At 39.3% G+C, this 18,420-nt stretch overlaps 1 protein-coding gene and 1 pseudogene across 1 annotated transcript; one reads left to right on the forward strand and one right to left on the reverse strand.

Moving 5' to 3' along the window:
- Positions 1 to 3,924: 3,924 nt before the first annotated feature.
- Positions 3,925 to 8,448, forward strand: LOC136282840 (uncharacterized). The gene is made up of 6 exons (XM_066170788.1): positions 3,925 to 4,013; positions 4,609 to 4,761; positions 6,098 to 6,188; positions 6,731 to 6,963; positions 7,131 to 7,280; positions 7,412 to 8,448. The coding sequence occupies exons 1-6, from the start codon at positions 3,932 to 3,934 to the stop codon at positions 7,942 to 7,944; spliced, it is 1,242 nt and encodes a 413-aa protein (XP_066026885.1). The 5' UTR covers positions 3,925 to 3,931; the 3' UTR covers positions 7,945 to 8,448.
- A 2,453-nt stretch (positions 8,449 to 10,901) lies between these two features.
- LOC131790997 (uncharacterized) lies at positions 10,902 to 18,420 on the reverse strand (annotated as a pseudogene).

The following is an 18,420-nucleotide window of genomic DNA, read 5'->3' on the forward strand; positions in this document are numbered from 1 at the left end:
GTATTTGCCAAATGGGGATCAAAGATGGGAGTGGGACGACTTTAAGAGGAACTCTCATACAGAATTTTTTTCGCTGTCATTTGATGATTTTTGGAAAGTCTTTGTTCGCTAAGACCTAAAAGCGACAGTCAAATACATCTACTTTCACAGCCTTGAAAAGCTCTAACAACACACGCAGAAAAATACGATATTTTTTCAGGTGTGTTTGATATAGCCAATCAGCTGCTGACACGTCAACCGCCTTTCACGTCTGTTATTGATGAATGAACGGCAAAGTCTTCACCATTCTCAATTCAAGGTCGTTTGTCGGAATGTCCCCGGATTATGGCTGCTAAAACACTGAAAAATCCGTATCGCTGACAGACAGTGACATTCAAATTTTCCTAAAAAAGAGGAAGTAAACCAAAATACCAAAAGAAAAAACCGAAAGTTACGTATTCAGTGCCCTTGGTAATGGCATTTCTCACCGCTGAGAACGAAAATCGATTGCTGGAAGATTTGTCAACTTTTGCTGTGTACCTGAAAGATTTCTTCTGTTGGTAAGGACAAGGTCAATAACAGAGAATTTTGTAAATTGAATATTACGCCCAATTTTGCTTTTAGAAAGATTCAACGCATTCTTTCATCTTGAGCTTTAGCGCCAACGCAATTTTCGATTTTTTCGAACTTTCTCGAATTAGGCAACTAAAACTCTAAAAAATCCGTACTGCTGACAGACAGTGAGGTTCAAACTTCCCTAGAAGAGGAAAAAAAACCGATATACAAAAATACAGTGACAGTGAGGTTTTTAGATTGAAATTACGACTATTGTTTTTTTTGTAATCATGTTTTAACGCATTTTTCCTTCCTAGGAGTTAGCGCCAACGCACTTTACGATATTTATTAGGGGATTGTCAATTCTTTTATTTCCATTCGTTAATAAAGTCAACTTTTCTTGTCAGTAAAGAGCTATTGTGTTTATATGATAAACAAAATAATACATTGTTGCTTGTAGATATTGAATTTCTCTTCTCGTGTTGAACTCGACATCTCACTCGTTCGCCGCGCTTACTTGTGAGCTATCGAGTTGAACACTCGAAGAGAAACTCTACATCTACGCACTTATGTACTATTCGCTATATAACATTCATTTGAATTTTGGTCTTCTTTTACTTTCAGTCAGTATGATTGTGTTTTAGGCACAGACTAACTCTATAGCTATAATTCCGGCATACTATTAATTTGTGCCAGGGAAAATATGCACGTTGTACCTGAAAACAGAACCACCAGCTCGGATAGTCTAAGTGGCTTTGAACCTGCACAGGCGGTGGTAAAATAGTTGACGCATTGGATTCCGGGCCGAGGGGTCTGGGCTTAAGAACTAGCCGGGTTATTGTGTTCTTTTCTTTGTGCCTATCTCCATCCAGGAGTAAAACAGGTAACAACGAACTGTCAGGGATGCCTCACAAAGTGAGGGGGAACGACAGAACAGAAACTGGGATAAGCTCCAGTCTGATTGGCTACATGACTCAAGTACAGACATTACCACTCTTTTTGAAAAAGCATTACAGATCAGAAAAACAGAGAGAAAAAGAAAAAAGTAACCTTGCGGGAACATATATCTTGATACACTGAATTTGTCATCAGGCATAATTTTAAACACATTCACGTCGAAGCCTCACTGGTCCTGCACAAGATTCTCCTAACATTTTCTACTCCGAAATAGTTGTTTTCACGGGAAGCCACATTTATCATTTGTGTTTGAACTTACCACAAAATAGCCAATATGTCATACCTAATGAATTTTATATCATAGTCATAAATTATGGATTGTCTACATATGTTGTCAAGTTGAATTTCTAACGAGTTATCAACTGAAGGGTCGCTCTAACATTTCCAATTGTACTCGAGTTAAAATCAGGGAGGCAGCTTTCAAATCTTCCCACTTGTCGCAGGTTCGGTCAATCTTGCTGCATTTTTCATCCGCAAGTTTTTAGCTCTTTGTTTCGTGTTTGTTTACCAAAAAAAGTATACGTTTTCGTGAGCCAAAACTTGGCTGGATTCCATGACACCGGTCAAGAGGCATTAAAATCAGGGAGGCAGCTTTCAAATCTTCCCACTTGTAGCAAGTTCGGTCAATCTTGCTGCATTTTTCATCCGTAAGTCTTTAGCTCTTTGTTTCGTGACTGGTTGGATTCCATGACACCGGTCAAGAGGCATTAAGTTTCTTAATTTTTCACTTTTAAGTAAAAACTAACTATAAATTGATGGATCTCCACTCCAAAAGCCAATTAAAATTGATATTATGGGTGAAGTTCACTTTGTGATTGACAGCTGTTTTCTCGATAGCTAATCAAATACTTTGGACCTTTCCAACCATTAAGGTTGTTTCAAAATGTGAAAATTTCGATAAGTGTGCTAACTCCTTCAAAGCTCACAATTTTATTTTATGGAAAAAAAAAGCCACCTTTTTTCAAAAAGAGAGAAAATAAGCCCTCAAAAGCAATTAAAGGACTAAAACTAAGATGAAAAACAGCTTTTAATAATAAATAATGTTTATTTCTAATTGAAATTGTCGTCCAATAAGGAGGGGCCCTATTTGTACAGGGAAACAAATAAAGACGAATTAAGGGAGGCTAATTTAAATGCAAAATATGTTTATCAAGTGAAGAAGTTCCGCTTGGATAAGAAGAGCGATAATACAGAAATAAAGTAGAATGACTGTTTTATGGCTGCTCCAGTTTTCCATTGTGACTCTTCAAATCGTCCTCGGAATCCTGTTTGCCTTGGCAAAAGGAGACTTTTGTGGAAGCGTTTTCGAAACTCAACTGGGTGAGTTATAACTCAAACTGAACGATTAGGATCTTCTTGATTCTTAGGCTTTGTTTTACATATATTCAGGTGAAAAAGCATCAGTCCATTTGTTTCCCCTTTCAGACCATGCATTAGCAGGTCATGTTGTATATATGACTGTTGTTGTGGACGAGTTTGAATGTCAGTTTAAATGTATGGGAAACAACCGTTGCAAGTCGATCAATGTTCACCCCGGTGACAGTATTGGACAACGTATATGTGAGTTGAATTATAAAACGCGGAAGATGAAGCCAGAGGATTTTAGAAAAAGGAAAGGATCTACATACTATAGCTCTGCTCAGGTTGGTACTAAGTTTTATGGTTACCGTATTTAATTGCCAAAATGCCGAAGATATTCGGTAAATTAATAGTTTTGAGCGTGATTGGAATGACAATTCTAGCCTCCTGAGTGCAAAAAAACGTAGCTCTTTATTTCACACAGCCATTGAATTTGGCTGTTGAGGGCGAAACAAAAATGGGTAGCTTCATTTCTTCTTGCGTTTTGAGCAAAAAACCTTCTCGATTATTTTTTTAGGTTACAAACCAGAGAAATTCAGAACTTTATTGTTTTTTTCATTCTCCTTATCTATCTGAGAGCTGAGAATTACAAGAGAGTATTTTCTTAATTTGTACAGACGTAACGTAGAACATAAGTTGAACATATTTGTTATATACCTATAACCGCTATGTTTCTGCGAAGATAACTTGTTGAAGCACGAGTTGATGATTTCACCTGTTAATAATAACTTTGGAGCCTGATTTAAATTATTACGTATGGTTCATCTCTTAGTCTTAGGTTGACAACGTTTTTGGTATGTTCTCGGCATCTGTATTAACGTCCTTACTAGTTCTTTAGTTTGAAAAAATATTTTATTTTGAACGGCTATTCTTCATCAAAAATACTTTCACGTTTATAACGTGACCAGAGCTAAATGGATGTAATCCACTTTGTACTGTATTAAGAGAACACAATTGAAAAAATTCTCCAAGAATGAGATGGATAAGCAAATTTTCTTTTTGTCTCGATGCCATGTCAATAAAGCAACGGGAAACAAATCAACTTTCCTTATTTTTGTATTAATTGTGTCAGGCTTCCTGCATGGATATTTCTCGTGATCAAAGGCGACCCACTAAGAGCGCTCAGTGTCATCCGGGATACCAAGGAACACGGTGCCAAATGCGTAAGTGGTCAGAAGATTTTGCCTGTTACGTATTCACAGCTTTTTAGACAAATTAAACTGCATAATCATTACCGGTTGCCTCCTTTTGACAGCTCGAGGCTTAGGATAATGTAATGGACTTTGTTATAAATGAGTCATGAAGTTAGCGGAACTTTTCGAGAACAAACTTAAACAAAACATAAAGTGGCGAGAGAACACATGCAGAATCTCACAAACGGAGGCGTATGTGAAGCATAAAACTGTTGTGTTGCGGTCCGGCCGGCTGGATGTTTAATTAAAGTATAACACATTTGCGACTCCAAAAGTATCCAAAATTAACTCTGTCACCAAAATATTTCACCTTTAGGAAAAACATTTTTTTTTTCTCAGACATGCCCTTGTATCCACCTAGATATAGAAATAAATATTAATATAGAAATAAATATTATGAATAATACTGGGCGATAAAGTATCATTACAAACATTACTTCTACTCACTGTATGTTGTAGCAGAGTGAAACCAAGACTCCTGTTCTTTATAATAAGTTCATTTATATTTATGGTTGAAAAAAAGGAAAATTAGCTTTCATTTTTGTTTCATCATTTTAATAATAAGCTCCCGTGGTGAGAGTATTCATCCGCAGTGAAGGTTGCGAGGATCTGGGAATTACAGCAAACACTTGTGGCATTGCTTACATCAAAGTGAATGGCAAAGATTATTCTCCACACATCAGAGGCCATAACGTGGTTGTTATCAACGCTATCACAGGTATTATAATCAAGATCGGAGATAAAGCGCGCTGTCATTTGTTCAAAGAGCGCTCTATCAGGGTACAAAAGACAGAGTTGAGTCACGCCATCCACTAATTTGTACTATGTTCCACCATTTCCCGCACTTTTCTCTTGCTTTTTTTCGGTAATTGAAGTGAAATTTCGGAACAAACGAGCCGGCAAGTAGCAACAGAAGAGCCAAGCAAAGGTTTGTAAACATGCCATGCCATGCCATGAAAAATTAACCAAATCGGCATAACTGTTACAATTCATACAAATCATGACGGTCTCAGAGCGATTGCGATCATGCTGAGGTCCATCGCAGCTAGCTTATCATGGCGATCTCAGATCATCGCAGTAAAGCAAGCCTCAGAAATTACATCAGCCCCTCTTCGAGTGAACAACTAAGAGCTTGCTCTGATATCCTTTCCGATGCATTGAGTGGATGGCCACATCAGTCACAGCAGCCGAGTTTAACGGCGCTGTCATCTCGAGCAATCTTCATGTTCCTGCGAATCAGTCGGCTCTCGTTCATACATAAAACACACGCCTTGAGCAGTTTGTTTCCTAATTGTCATGACAAAAAACTTGCGGGTTTTTATGAGCCACAATTCGGCCGGATTTCACTGAATATTTCACTTTCAGATTCCGTATTAAAACTGGAAACCTTTGGCGAAAGTGTTAAATTCGACCTGCCGAAATATTTCAGGTTATGAACTATTGCAGATTGTGAACTGAGAGGGTTTGATACTTTTGACGGCTTTAGTCTTGTTCAACCAATCAAATTATTTGAACCATTCTAACAAGGATTCTGATTGGCTTATTGTAGCATGCTTATGAGAGTATAGAGCATGCTGACGACATTGATGTTTGCTTTGAAATCAAGGTTTGTTTTGAAAATTGAAAGTAATGTGTGGGAAATTTAAAGGATTCTTTTTTATAAAACAAATAGCGAAGCCTTGACTGTGCTCTATTCTGTTGTAAAGCACTTAGGAAGCAGCTGGAGCACTCCAAAATCATCATGAAGGGTTACTTATCTGGGGCGAAATAAAAGCAGGTAGTAAAACCTTACTTCTGACGACTTTCCCGAAAAAGGCAAACCGGTGTGGGCTTTTGTTTTCCGCGCATACGCCAGAAGGTGACACCGCTGTCTCCCTATCGACTCCATGGTCTTAATTTAATAGAACGATGTGCTCAGTTTAAAATCTGCGGGGTTAGCTCCAGCTCGATTAACTTAATCTCTTTAAGCTACCAGTCATCTGGAAGATGTACGTCTTCATTATAAGCTTGATTGTAGTGGAAGGGAAACGTTTGTTACCATTCTTCATTTGCAGGTACTGTACTAGGAGCCAAAGGATTTGACACTCATGAGAATAGTTCCGCTGGTATTCACCTGAGAGATTACCTTAACGGAATCAAAGGAGAGTATGTGCCATATTGACGTGCTTTTATATATGTTCATAGAACAAAACAAAACAAAAGCTGATATAAAACAAATGTAAAGGAAGGGAATGATCATCCAACCCTCTAAAGAGGAACTGGTCTTTTACGCTGTAATCTCACTACCATAAAATGTAGCATATGATAGTTCAGAGCACAAACATCATGGATCCCACATCATTTTAAGTACATCTGCCCCAGCATTTTATATATATATATATATGTATATATATAAATAAAGAATTCATAATCTCTTAAAAGATACATATTTTTCTCTTTCTAACGACCGTTCTGGATTGTTTCCAATGTCAAACGCATGAAAATTTGTCGCAATAACTCCTATCCGAAACTGAATCAGAAATATACTCACAAAACGAGATTCGGTAAATTCCGTGGGAAACTTATTTCAAAATATTAGCACATTAATGCCTCGTAGAGGTTTTCGTTATTGCCCTTTTTTCGTAATTTGTAATAAAATGCATTTGTTTGCCATTCTCACGGAAAATTAATGTTTGTTCCAATTGCAGAAAAATCGTTCTGGTCGCCATTCAAGATCAAGGCTCAACATACATATCACCAGCGATTGACGCTCTAAAAAGAGTTGGCGCCACCGATAACCTACTCAATCTGACAGAGTTCAGAGGATCTTTTGCTTTGGTGGGATTCGCCGGTGTGAATAGACCATCTTGGATTGCACAACAAAATGCCAAGCGAGAGAGGGGACCCAGTGAGATATATCTGACAATCCCATCATCAGAAGGTATATCTTCGTTCTATTGATACCCTATAGCGGAATTTCAGCTTTCAAATAAGTGAACGGGCCCATCATAGCGAGCCAGCCACGCATTGACTAAGCATTTTCAGGCTCTCGTGCACTCATATCGGTGTGTGTTGATTAACAAGACAACACCACATTTTCTCCTGTAGCTATCAAAGGCATATATTACAATCAGCCTGGCCATTCCTGCAAGGACATCCGGGACTCCGGATATTCCGTTGGAGATGGGGAGTACTGGATCGACCCTGAGAAGAACGGAAACCCTTTAAAGGTCTACTGTGACATGACAACTGACGGAGGTGAGATGCAAATGCTCGATCATCTTAAAAAAAGTAAAGGAACTGAATTGGATTTGAGTTTCTGAAATTCTACTTCATGATGTTTGAAACATTTAGTTCATGTTGGTTGATGTTGGCTTCGTTTTGCACAGGAGGCTGGCTTCTTGTTTCCAACGTTGTGGTAGACGACTCGTCCTCGCGACAGCTTTGGATTGCGTCATCATACCGTGAAATCAGCAACTGCCACTGGAACAAAACGTTGTTCATCACAGAAAATGCCATGAAAGAACTGAGAACACACTTGTCTTTCACTCAGCTGAGATTCCACTGCAACAAACAAAAAGGACGAATGATCCACGTGACCACAGCTGCAAACAGCTCTGGTAAAGCTGTAGTCCGGTACTTCAGCGGTCAGACGGATGATCGACCTTTGGCGTGTGGCTCGTTTAATAGAATGAAAGATGATAACTCCAATATAGCTGGAGTCTGTCACCAATGGCAAGGCCAGCAGTGGGGTCACTCACCGTCGGCAAAAGGGACATTGACTGACCACGCCTTTTTTGTCCCTTACAAATATCACTGGTTATTGACTCCTGGAAATCAAAGATGGGAGTGTGACGACTATATTTATGACGGATTTTTTGCGTTGTCCTCTGGCGATTTCTGGAAAGTCTTTATTCGTTAAGGCCTGGAAACACCTACATCCGCTTCCACTTTTCCTGTAAAACTTTTCTCTGCAAAGTAAGACGTGATGATCATCGGATAACTGTAAAGAGCTTTCAAACTTTTTTTATTTGTTTTTTATCATTCGAACAATTTTCGAGGTTTTCGTTTTTATATTTCGTGTGTTAGTTTGTGGCCTGAACGTCACGGAGGAGTTGGTATTTCATCTCTTAAATACCATAGTAGTGACTAACTTATAACTTCTCCATACAGTATCACCCTTGGATTAAATATTGAGGTCATAGGAATAAATGAAATGATCACCAGCCTAGAAGTCCATAACTGTCAAACAAATTCTCCTCGGCAGCACCATAGGAAATGTATAGAGAACAGAATGGTGAACATCCATACTGATGATAGGGTGTTAAGAGTTAAAATCTTTTTATCTTTCAAGTAAACCCGACCCAAAAGATTTGTTCATCTATCTGGTTTTTTTTTCTTTACTTTTTTTCGGGAAGTCATTATTTTATTGCCGCGAAGGAGGAAGGGGGAAGGAGGGGGCGGGCGGGGCTGTTCAGAGGATTTTGGGGGGATCGCGTGGTTTTCAGGCGAAGCTGGGCCAGACTGTAGACAATCGACTGCCAATGATGGTGGGGGGGAGAAATCATTCAAATACTACGGAGCCTTGAGGGATTAGGTGGTTTCTGTTGTAATATCCTCCGACCGACCTCTACCCCACCCCCCTCCCCCTTCTGGAGATAAAGAAATGACTGGTCCCTTAGTACGGACAAGTGAGTCTTTACACCACTTGGAGGTACCTTTGCTTTGACGTCGAGTTAAGCCTCCTTAAAATCTCCTAGTACAATCATTCAGGGAGGACTTACAGACTATTTCAATTTATTTCTCGGTTTTAGTTTGCGGTTGGTTTGCTAGTTTGAGTTTGTTTTTACAACCGTTGCTTTTAGAAAAAAGTTGTTTAAGGTAATTTCATAACAATAGTTCACTTAGAAATGCAAATTTCATTAGGAAAACTTGGAATGGAAATGCTGAGACAAATTTGTTAGAAGATGTGGTAGCAATTTTAAAAAAACACATTACAGCAGGGTTGACGTGGCAATTTCACACAAGAAATTTAAAAACAATGAATTTCAGTACATTTTGATATTTAAAAAGCTCAAGGTAAAACTATTTCTAAAGTGATTTTACATCAATTTATTTGCAAATACTTGACATGTAAATGATTATGCACACAGCCTTTTCATTCCCTTTCCGTACCCAAACTTCATTAGTATGGATACGGAACGAATTAACTAACTGAGTACGAATGGTCCTTGCTGGGTACGAAACGAGTGGTATCCGCCCGAGGTTGTCGGTGAACTGGCCTAGCACGGGATGTCGGCAAGCTGGACCAAGTTGTCAGCGAGCGGGCCTAAGTAATCGGCAAACTGGCCTAGGTTGTCGGCACTAGCCTAAATCGTCGGCAAACTGGCCTAGGACACAGACACAAAACACAACATCGACGTATATTTCAATAAGTCGATAGAGTTTAAGAATATTACATAAGCATACTACATAATACTGTAATCATGATATTCTTTTCAGTGCTTATATTGCATTTTGGTATTTACATAATCTCAATGTAATGGTTTCTGAAAAAACCATCAGTGTACGAAACCAATAAAGTTATTATTATTATTATTATTATTATTATTATTACTATTATCAGTATTATCGATCGAAAGTCTATCTGATTTGATTAACCACATACAGCTGACTCGAGGTGACTAAGAAGGAAGGATTTAAGTCAGCGCTGACTTTGATTGGTAAAAGTAAGTTTCAGTTTTGTGTCCGAGACTTAATCAGCGAAAATATTCCATTTAAACATGTTAAAGCTCACAATAAAATTGAACACCTTAGGTTTCACTTGATCAACCACATTGTCTTCAATTTTTGTTGCCTACTTTATCCCAGTGAGTCGCCTGCGGGGATGCGCTTTGTGTGCGCCCCGAAGCGTCTGGCGACCGAGCAGTAAAAGCGAGTGACAAAGCCGAGGACGATTGTGACGGGAAGTAAGACGCGCACTAAAACTGCTGGCTGTCTGCTGCGCCGTGGGTGGGGAATATACGACCACTGCAGCACAAGATGTACAGAGACCGTGTTTGACGAGGGTGCAGCCAAACGATTGGTTGTATGTCATATCTTTAATAAAACAGTATATTATTTAAACTTATGACTTTTCAATTAATACCCCGCTCAAGGTAAGTGTGATTTTTTTCCCCTTTGTTATCAAGGATTATAAGAAATCGACCTTACTTTAAACATGCTAAACATGGAAAACAAACTTCGTTAGTATGGGTATGGAACGACTTAACTGTGTACGAATGGTCTTAGCTGAGTACGAAACGACTGGTATCCGCCCGAGGTTGTCGGTGAATTTCTTTGGGTTGTTGGCGAACTGGCCCTAGCATGCGATGTCGGCAAGCTGGCCCAAGTTGTCAGCGAGCGGGCCTAAGTAATCGGCAAACTGGCCTAGATTGTCGGCACACTGGCCTAGCTTGTCGGCAAACTGACCAAGGTTGTCGGCAAACTGGCCTAGCTTGTCGGCAAACTGGCTAAGGTTGTCGGCAAACAGTCCTAAGTTTTCGGCAAACATCCCTAAGTTGTCGGCGAACTGGCCTAATTTGACGCCGAACAGGCCTAAGTTATCGGCGAGCGGGCCTTAGTAGTCGGCAAACTGGCCATGAACACTACTGAACTAGTAGTTGAAATAAGGCCTGAAAAATAATTAGGTCCTAAGTTGTTGGCAAACTGGCTAAGGTTGTCGGCAAACTGGCCTAGATTGTCGGCGAGCGGGCCTAAGTTAAACGTCAACTGCCTGTGAACTGGCTTGGGTTGTTGGTGAACTGGCTTGGATTGTTAGTGAACTGGCTTGAATCGTTGGTGGTTAAGGTTGTCGGCAAACTGGCCTAGGTTGTCGGCGAGCGGGCCTAAGTTAAACGTCAACTGACCTGGATTGTTAGTGACCTGGCTTGGGTTGTTGGTGAACTGGCTTGGGTTGTTGGTGAACTGGCTTGGATTGTTAGTGAACTGGCTTGGATTGTTGGTGATCTGGCTTGGATTGTTAGTGAACTAGCTTGGATTGTTGGTGAACTGGCTTGGATTATTGGTGAACTGGCTTGGATTGTTAGTGAACTGGCTTGAGTTGTTAGTGAACTGGCTTGGATTGTTAGTGAACTGGCTTAGGTTGTGGGCAACTGGCCAAGGTTGTCTGCAAACAGGCTTAAGTGTAAGCAAACTTGCCTGGGTTGTGGGCAAACTGGCTTAGGTTGTCGGCAAACTTGCCTAAGTTGTCAGCAAACTGGCTTATAATTGGGAAGAAATGGTCAAGAAATGGTCTATTGTTCCGGCTCAACTTCTTAAATTAAGTATTAAACATTGGTCCTTTTGTTATTTGTAGCGCTGAAGGACTTTGGCCGAAGCGACGCGAAAGAGTTCATGACTAATCGGAAAAATTATCGGTGTATTTAAACCTCTCTCTGCGTACTTTTTTCTTTATCAGACAGTTTGTTATCATGCTCGTGATACACAGATCGGATTTCCGCTGCGCGGTCATCCGATTTTGTTATCACTCGTATAATTACAGACCGAATTGGACTCCACTTAGTCCTGTTACTATTAACTATTATGTACACAAAGAATCAAGTCTAACTTGCGTAGCGCGCGAGATTTGAACTGCTCTCATACTGTGAAAGATAAATCTGGGCGCGGCGAAGTCGTGATTCGATAGTCCGTCGAGCGAGAAAGTGAAAGTCTCTCCCTCCAATTTTCCCCCCTCAAATGTTCTTTTCGCTGTCTTTCCTTCAGCCCTTCTGAGCGTTTAAATTTCCCGCTCGTATGCTAATAGGAAACTTCGAAATCCCTCATGTGTTCTGAAGCTGTTGCGCCATTGTTCAAAAATGGCCTTCTAGGGTCATTATAACAAAGCCTATTGTTATCAATGTTGAGCGAGTTTCCTTGATACGTTGAAGGCCAACACGCTTGGATTGTTGGTGAACTGGCCTTGGTTGACAGCCTACTGACTGAGATTGTAGCTGACCTTGCCCAAGTTGCCAGGGAACTTATCAAGGTCGTTGGCGATCTAGCATTAGTTGTAAGCGAACTGATCTAAAGCTAAAAAACCAATTTCAACGGGGCTTATCCCTTCGTGACAATTCTTTCTACTGCTTTACAAAACTTTCTTCTCTTGGCATATTCATCAGAAGCTGGGACCAGAATCATAAAATAAATTCTTTTGCTACTTTACTGATAGCTTATTGATACTGATTTTTTATCTTTACACAGTTTTCTTTTGGTGATAAAATAAATAGTAGTTTAGTGTGGTTCCTTGTTGACTCTATACGATATTTTCCTTTGTTCAGTTTGGTTGTTGTAATTACTTTGGTGTTGTTATTACGACACTTCATCGCAATGCGCTCTATTTCCATATTGCAAAAAATGGATTGCATCTGATTGAATGAACAGTTAATGGTTTTTCTGATGGTCTAAATTCACTAATGATCGTAATCTCCGGCGCAGCCGTTCTTTGGGATGAGGAGAGCCTTGAAAGACGTCCTGAAGAATGGCTACGAAGGAGACTGTAACAATTGCTGTTCGCGACGTTTTGACTGCCACGAAGCCAGTCAATAAAACCATTCCTTTCGATAACCAAAGTCAAAATAGTAAGACAAACAATTGGACGATCCCGTACCTATACCACTCTAAAGAGAACTAAGAACATCTCAGTCTCCTGCAAGTAAAACATCTTATAATACAAGCGAAATGCGACTGGGCTGAGTTCTAAGCAGATTCCTCACTTTGTAGTTCAACGGAAAAGCTTAAGGCCTTCCATTTTCCAATCACTGCCGGTCTAGGCATGACACAAATACTTCCTTCCTTGAACAGTTACACTTGAATTGCTTCTAAGGTCTAAAATGCCTAGTTTGCAGTTGGTATCAGTCAGAGCATGACATAAGTAATTTATTCCTTTATCGTCAGCACGATTATGTCTGGCGTTTAGGCCAGACAACTTGAATGCACTGCTGGTGAATGCTGTACACAAGTGCTCAGCTTTATTCCATCGTTTCCTCTGTTATTCCGACTGACGTCTAACAACGTTAATTGCAATTAACCGAGGTTATTGCTTCAGACAAGAGTTTCATCCCTTCATTTCCAAGAGAACTGACACAAATCCAGCCTGGGTAACTCGCAGTTACCGCTAGTTAGGGCTTCACAAACGTGCGTGATTGCCACTGACATTAGGTCTGGTTAATTTCTTGCAATTTCTATACGTTATTGTCTTGGACAAGAGCTTGATTCCTTGTTTCGATAAACTACTGAAAGAGAGGGTCAAGCTGTTTAGATCACTGCGACTGAGAGCTATAGAGAGCTTTGGTTTATAGATTTAATGAATGTAACCGAAGAAGTTACAATTCATAGACCAAACATTTCGACACTAATGTCTAGTGCCTTCATCAGGGGTGATCTAGAGGTCCTTTCATACGATCACTAATTAGCTGCCTTTTTTCTGACGTGGTGTAAATGGGCGTCAGGAAGTAAGCCACCATTATCACGATTTAAAGAAGCGTGAGCGGAGTAAATATGCTAAGCTTCCAAACGGACAGACCAAACGTCAATTTGGTACACGTTTGAAAGAGCATCAAAAAGCGGTTTTCTTTGGCAAAAAAGAAAATTCAGCTTTATTGGAGCACGTATACCTAACTAACCATACAATTGGGTGGGAGAAGTCTAAAATTATCACCACTAATCGGCGTTACCATCAGCGCCTTGGTTTGGAAGCTTGGCATATAAACACCTTGATACAAGGGACTGTCGAATAGTACAAATATAAGAAATATTAAACTTTTACTTTTAAGACTAGAGCTTTGAGTTTGAGACGAAAAAAGATCCATTAGATAAAATTCATGACGAACTTGGGCTTCAACGTTTACGTGAAACTAAATTTGATTTGAGAAAAATCTCAAAACTTTGGGGATTTTCCCAAATCAAATTCAATAAATTGAAATAAGAAAAAATTTTCTTTTTTTAACATTAAAACATTACTCTTTAGAAACTTACCACCTTCTTTCTCATCGTTGAGATCAGTGGTGGAAAATACCATAGAGATTAGGTACCTAAGAGGAAAAGCACACAGACGCATTAGCTGTAATCACCTTATTGTGAAAAAAAAAAACACCTTTCCAAAACGTTACTGACATGTGCGCTTAACAACCTTCCACTTTCACACGCCTCACGGATCATCTCACAAAAAATGACTGGCAATAAAGCCTTACAAAATAAATAACCGTCTTGTGAATGCAGAGAGTCTCTTTTGTCCAGTACATCATCCATGAAAACAGGTACATGTAATGACTATTGCTGTTTAATCCGTTAATGATATTGGCAAATCAAGACTCCCTTCAAGAAGAATAAAATGAGGAAAAAAACTGTGTAGAACACTCTGTGATGTTGTTTTCTCCAACAAATTACTGGAAAAAAATCGTTGAATACAGCTGCACTGAAAAGCTGAATCAACACTCCTTTATGAGGGATAGCAGGACAAAAAAAAAACTACACTGGAATTCCTCAGCAAAATAACACCTGACATAAGATCTGAAAGCACTTTCAGTTTTAAGTTTACCTTCTTCCCAAAGAAGTAAAATCTGATATTCTCCATATACTCTTTCTTCTTGCTGTTTCATTGATTTAAAAAGTTCTTGTTTTCTTTTAGAACCAGAGCTGGACAATGCAGCAGGGTACAGAGTATCTTAGGGCAAAAATGCACATAGAAAATTTAGCATTTAGTGCCCTAATTCAATAAGGCTTTTTAAAAGTAGTATCAACAAGTTGTATCATCAAGATCATTAAAATATTAGTGAACTGCCACAGTTTATTCTTGATACCTGGTAGAAATACAATAACTTTTCAAAGCAACTTTTCACTAAAAGTAAACAGTTTCCAAGTAAACCAAAAAAAATTTTTTTTTTGGTTTTCTTTCTCAATGATCAAGTTCTTTAAAGTTTGGTGTTCACCTTTAGATTTCTCTGGCTGCACAGTCTCTATATTCTGCTCCCATCTCTCAAGCTCCTCTTGTCTTTGCCAACCTCCAATGGTGGACCTTAGTAAGTGGGGCTGAGAGGCTACAGCTTCTTCTCCAGGATTAGTGGTGGAAAATGAAGAGGAATGAACAGCTACTAAGCATTCATGCCTTGTTATACATTTGATATTAACAACAGGGATGCTACCATGACACCTATGACATCTATGTATTTATTGTGTCTGGAGGGCTTATCTCCCACACAGGGACAGCAATCATTAGCTTCATCAAATATAAATTTTTTTTTTGTACATTGTATCAAACAAGTATCATAACACCAGGATGATTCTTCAAATGTTCATTGCATAAGTAGTTATTACTATGACAAGTAGTTTTATCTAAACTGGAGCCTTCAGTACATGATCTCTCTCTGCAAATGTGGTGGTGTTGTATGTTGGAAAGGAAACATTTTTTGCAAAAAATAAATGAAAGGACCAGGTTACTCTCTTGTTACTAACCTCTGGGTGCATCCTTTTTAAAAAGTGCTCTGCATGCATTGTACTCTCCCTCATCCACTGTTGTTTTCAGCTTCAGCTCAGTCAGGTTCAGTTCCTTCAAGATCTTCTTGGTGACAAAACAATCCTGAACCATCTTGTCCAAACGGTTGCATAGGTAATCTTCCCACAATTTATCCAAGCTCTGAGGAGAATCACACTCCACTCTTATCACCAAGCTTCCCATAGAAGCACCTGTGATGACAAACCCCATTTCTTTCAAGTATTCTTTAAATTCATTACGCTCATCTCTTGACTGTGGTGGTGTAGTCTGAAGGTAGTTTATGGCAATTAAACACAAGGCTTTCTCTTTAAGTGCTGGGAGATCATCTATTTCTGTATCAGATCTTCTTTTCCTACATGTGCCTGACTCTGTGGTTGCCCTCCGATGTAAAGCAGGCTCTGAAGCTGTGCTGTGCATGTCTGGATCTGAAGTTTTCAGGTTTTCCACATCAACATTGATATTTAATTTTGCATCTGTTGATTTGGAACAAAAAGTCTAAGTTAAAGTTGTACTTCAAAATTCACTTGTAACACACATTCAGCACAAAGGATGGTTGATATTCAATATTGACCGAGGGTGAGGTCAAGATATCTGGACCCTCTTGGTCGATAAAAATGCAAAAAGAAGATGAGGTTAATAACCAGCCATCTTGACCAAACAAGCTTGGTCAATAAAACACTTATCATACAGAAAAAAGATTGCACTTTGAGAAGAATATCAGAATCAAGAAGGACTGATTTATTTTTGAGTGCTAGGAAAGAAAGCTAATTGTGAAGGTACCTGATAGTTTTTCATCTGACAAATTAAAAATACTTGGTAATTTGACAGGTTTACAATTACCAATATTAAACATTCTAATTTTCATAAAAATAACAAATGGTGGAAGTTTGCTACCCCAAATTTTTTATTTGCATGGGATCAAAGCTGACAATCCCTTCTTGCCTGCTTGGGTAGTCAATCAGAACACAAGATTCACCTTATCTTGCCAACGGGTACTGCCAGCTTTACAATAAGATAAGGTTTAACTTCAAACATATCAGTTGGCTGTGAATGGACAATCATAGATGTAATTTTTCTGGGTCAACAATTTTGTTTCCCAACAAATGAAGTTCAAAAGAGTTTTAAAAGTGAAAAAAGAAAAACAGTCTCAATACAGTTAACATTTTGATTAAAATCATTAGCGACATTTGATTCCAGTAACAACCAGACTTCCTTGTACTATCTACATGCATACACTTGTCCTCAACTTTGGCTCAAAAGAACAGATTGCAGATGCTAGATCTTAACAACTTCTTGTGCACTACATAAAATGAAAAGCACAGCATTTACATCACATGAGCAAATTAAAGTAAAACCAAACAACATACAGTACCATTTGAAGTTTTGACCATGTTCTTGATCATTTCTTTAAATCTATCACATTCTCCACTCCAAGAGTAAACCTTGCTGTAGTTCTCTCGAAGCTTCATTGCATTGGTTAGTCACTCCTCTGGACTTTGATTGGACAACTCTTGAATCCTTTGTGCCCATTGAGCTGCATCATCATCTGATTCAATAACTACAGACTGTCCACCCTCTACTTTATGCAAAGCTTCAGCTATTCCCGATTCGCCAGACATAAGAACAGGAACACCAGCAGAAATGGCCTCCAGGGCCACCAACCCAAAGCCCTCAGTACGGGAAGGCAGGGAAACCAAATCTGACTGATAGAACATCATCTTAAGTTCCTCTTGTTGGCTGCAGTAACTACGAATGGTTAGTTGGTAGCGCTTTATGCTGGTTTTTTCAAGAAACCACTGTTCCACTTTTTGGTGCTCACCTGGAGATGAACCTACAAAAGTCAGTTTGAACTTCCTACCAAGAGAACCAATGGCATTTGCAATTATATCGTAGCCTTTCAGGGAAAGATCATCAAAGGTTGCTCGGCCAAACATAAACACATTGAAGTTCTTGACTACTGTTCTGTCTACAGCCAACTGTGATTTATTTGAAAACTTTTCAAAGATCCCAGGAGTAATAAGCTCCACTTTAACACTAACAAGACTTCTACTGTACAACTGTTGCAGACGTGAGCCAACAGCTACAACTGCATCCGCTGCTTTACACAACTCAATTTCCATCTTGTGCTTCCTCTCGTTCTCTTCGATTGTATCTTCTGCAGCCGTGGAAGATTCTTTATATTTCCCAAGGTCCTCACAGTAGACGTGTACAAATTGGATCCATTTACACTTTGTATTCTGAACAAGAGAATACGCTGGAATACCCAGCTTTCTTCCATGGCCTATCACCAGATGTGGGTTTGGGAGCTCTGAGGGTGAAAACTTCAAGCACTCGAGGGGATCGGCTGAACCAGGAACATTTCGAGCTGTGATTAAATTAACACCATGTTGTTTAGCTTCTTCTCTGTCCCGATCATCGCTATTAGAAACATAGCAGTGGATTTTCATGCTACCAGTCGTCGCTTGTGCCAAATTAATTGCAAATTCTCGATTGAAAGTTGATAATCCACCTTTCGAAGATTTCCATTCGTCACAGAGAAACATGACATCAATAAGCTTTTGTTCTTTCTGCTCCTCTTCGCTACTTGTCGCAGTCCCAACTTCAGAGTGCGCCATTGTGTGTTTTTTCATCCGCGCTGTTAATGATCAATTTGTTTTATTCTGCTACTACAATAGCCATGAGGAAGCACTCTTGAAGCTGACAAGGAGCTAAAATGATAGTAAATGAGCGTGAGTAACCTCGCACGTTCTCATATGATGGCGCTTTGCCCAAAAATGAGGTACCCTAGCAGCTCCCTTATGCCTCTGAACTCTTTACGGTTTAATTTTCCACAAATATAATTTAATTTCGTTTCTCATGGGATGAAAA

This window comes from Pocillopora verrucosa, chromosome 8, assembly GCF_036669915.1.
Source record: "Pocillopora verrucosa isolate sample1 chromosome 8, ASM3666991v2, whole genome shotgun sequence".
Lineage (NCBI taxonomy): Eukaryota > Metazoa > Cnidaria > Anthozoa > Scleractinia > Pocilloporidae > Pocillopora > Pocillopora verrucosa.

What these genes read in the sequence shown, in the direction of transcription:
- LOC136282840 (XM_066170788.1), top strand. Translation starts at nt 3,932, where the DNA reads ATGGATATTTCTCGTGATCAAAGGCGACCCACTAAGAGCGCTCAGTGT. An exon ending in AGGAACACGGTGCCAAATGC is followed by an intron (nt 4,014 to 4,608) that starts GTAAGTGGTCAG and finishes TTTAATAATAAG; the next exon opens with CTCCCGTGGTGAGAGTATTC. An exon ending in TGACATGACAACTGACGGAG is followed by an intron (nt 7,281 to 7,411) that starts GTGAGATGCAAA and finishes CGTTTTGCACAG; the next exon opens with GAGGCTGGCTTCTTGTTTCC.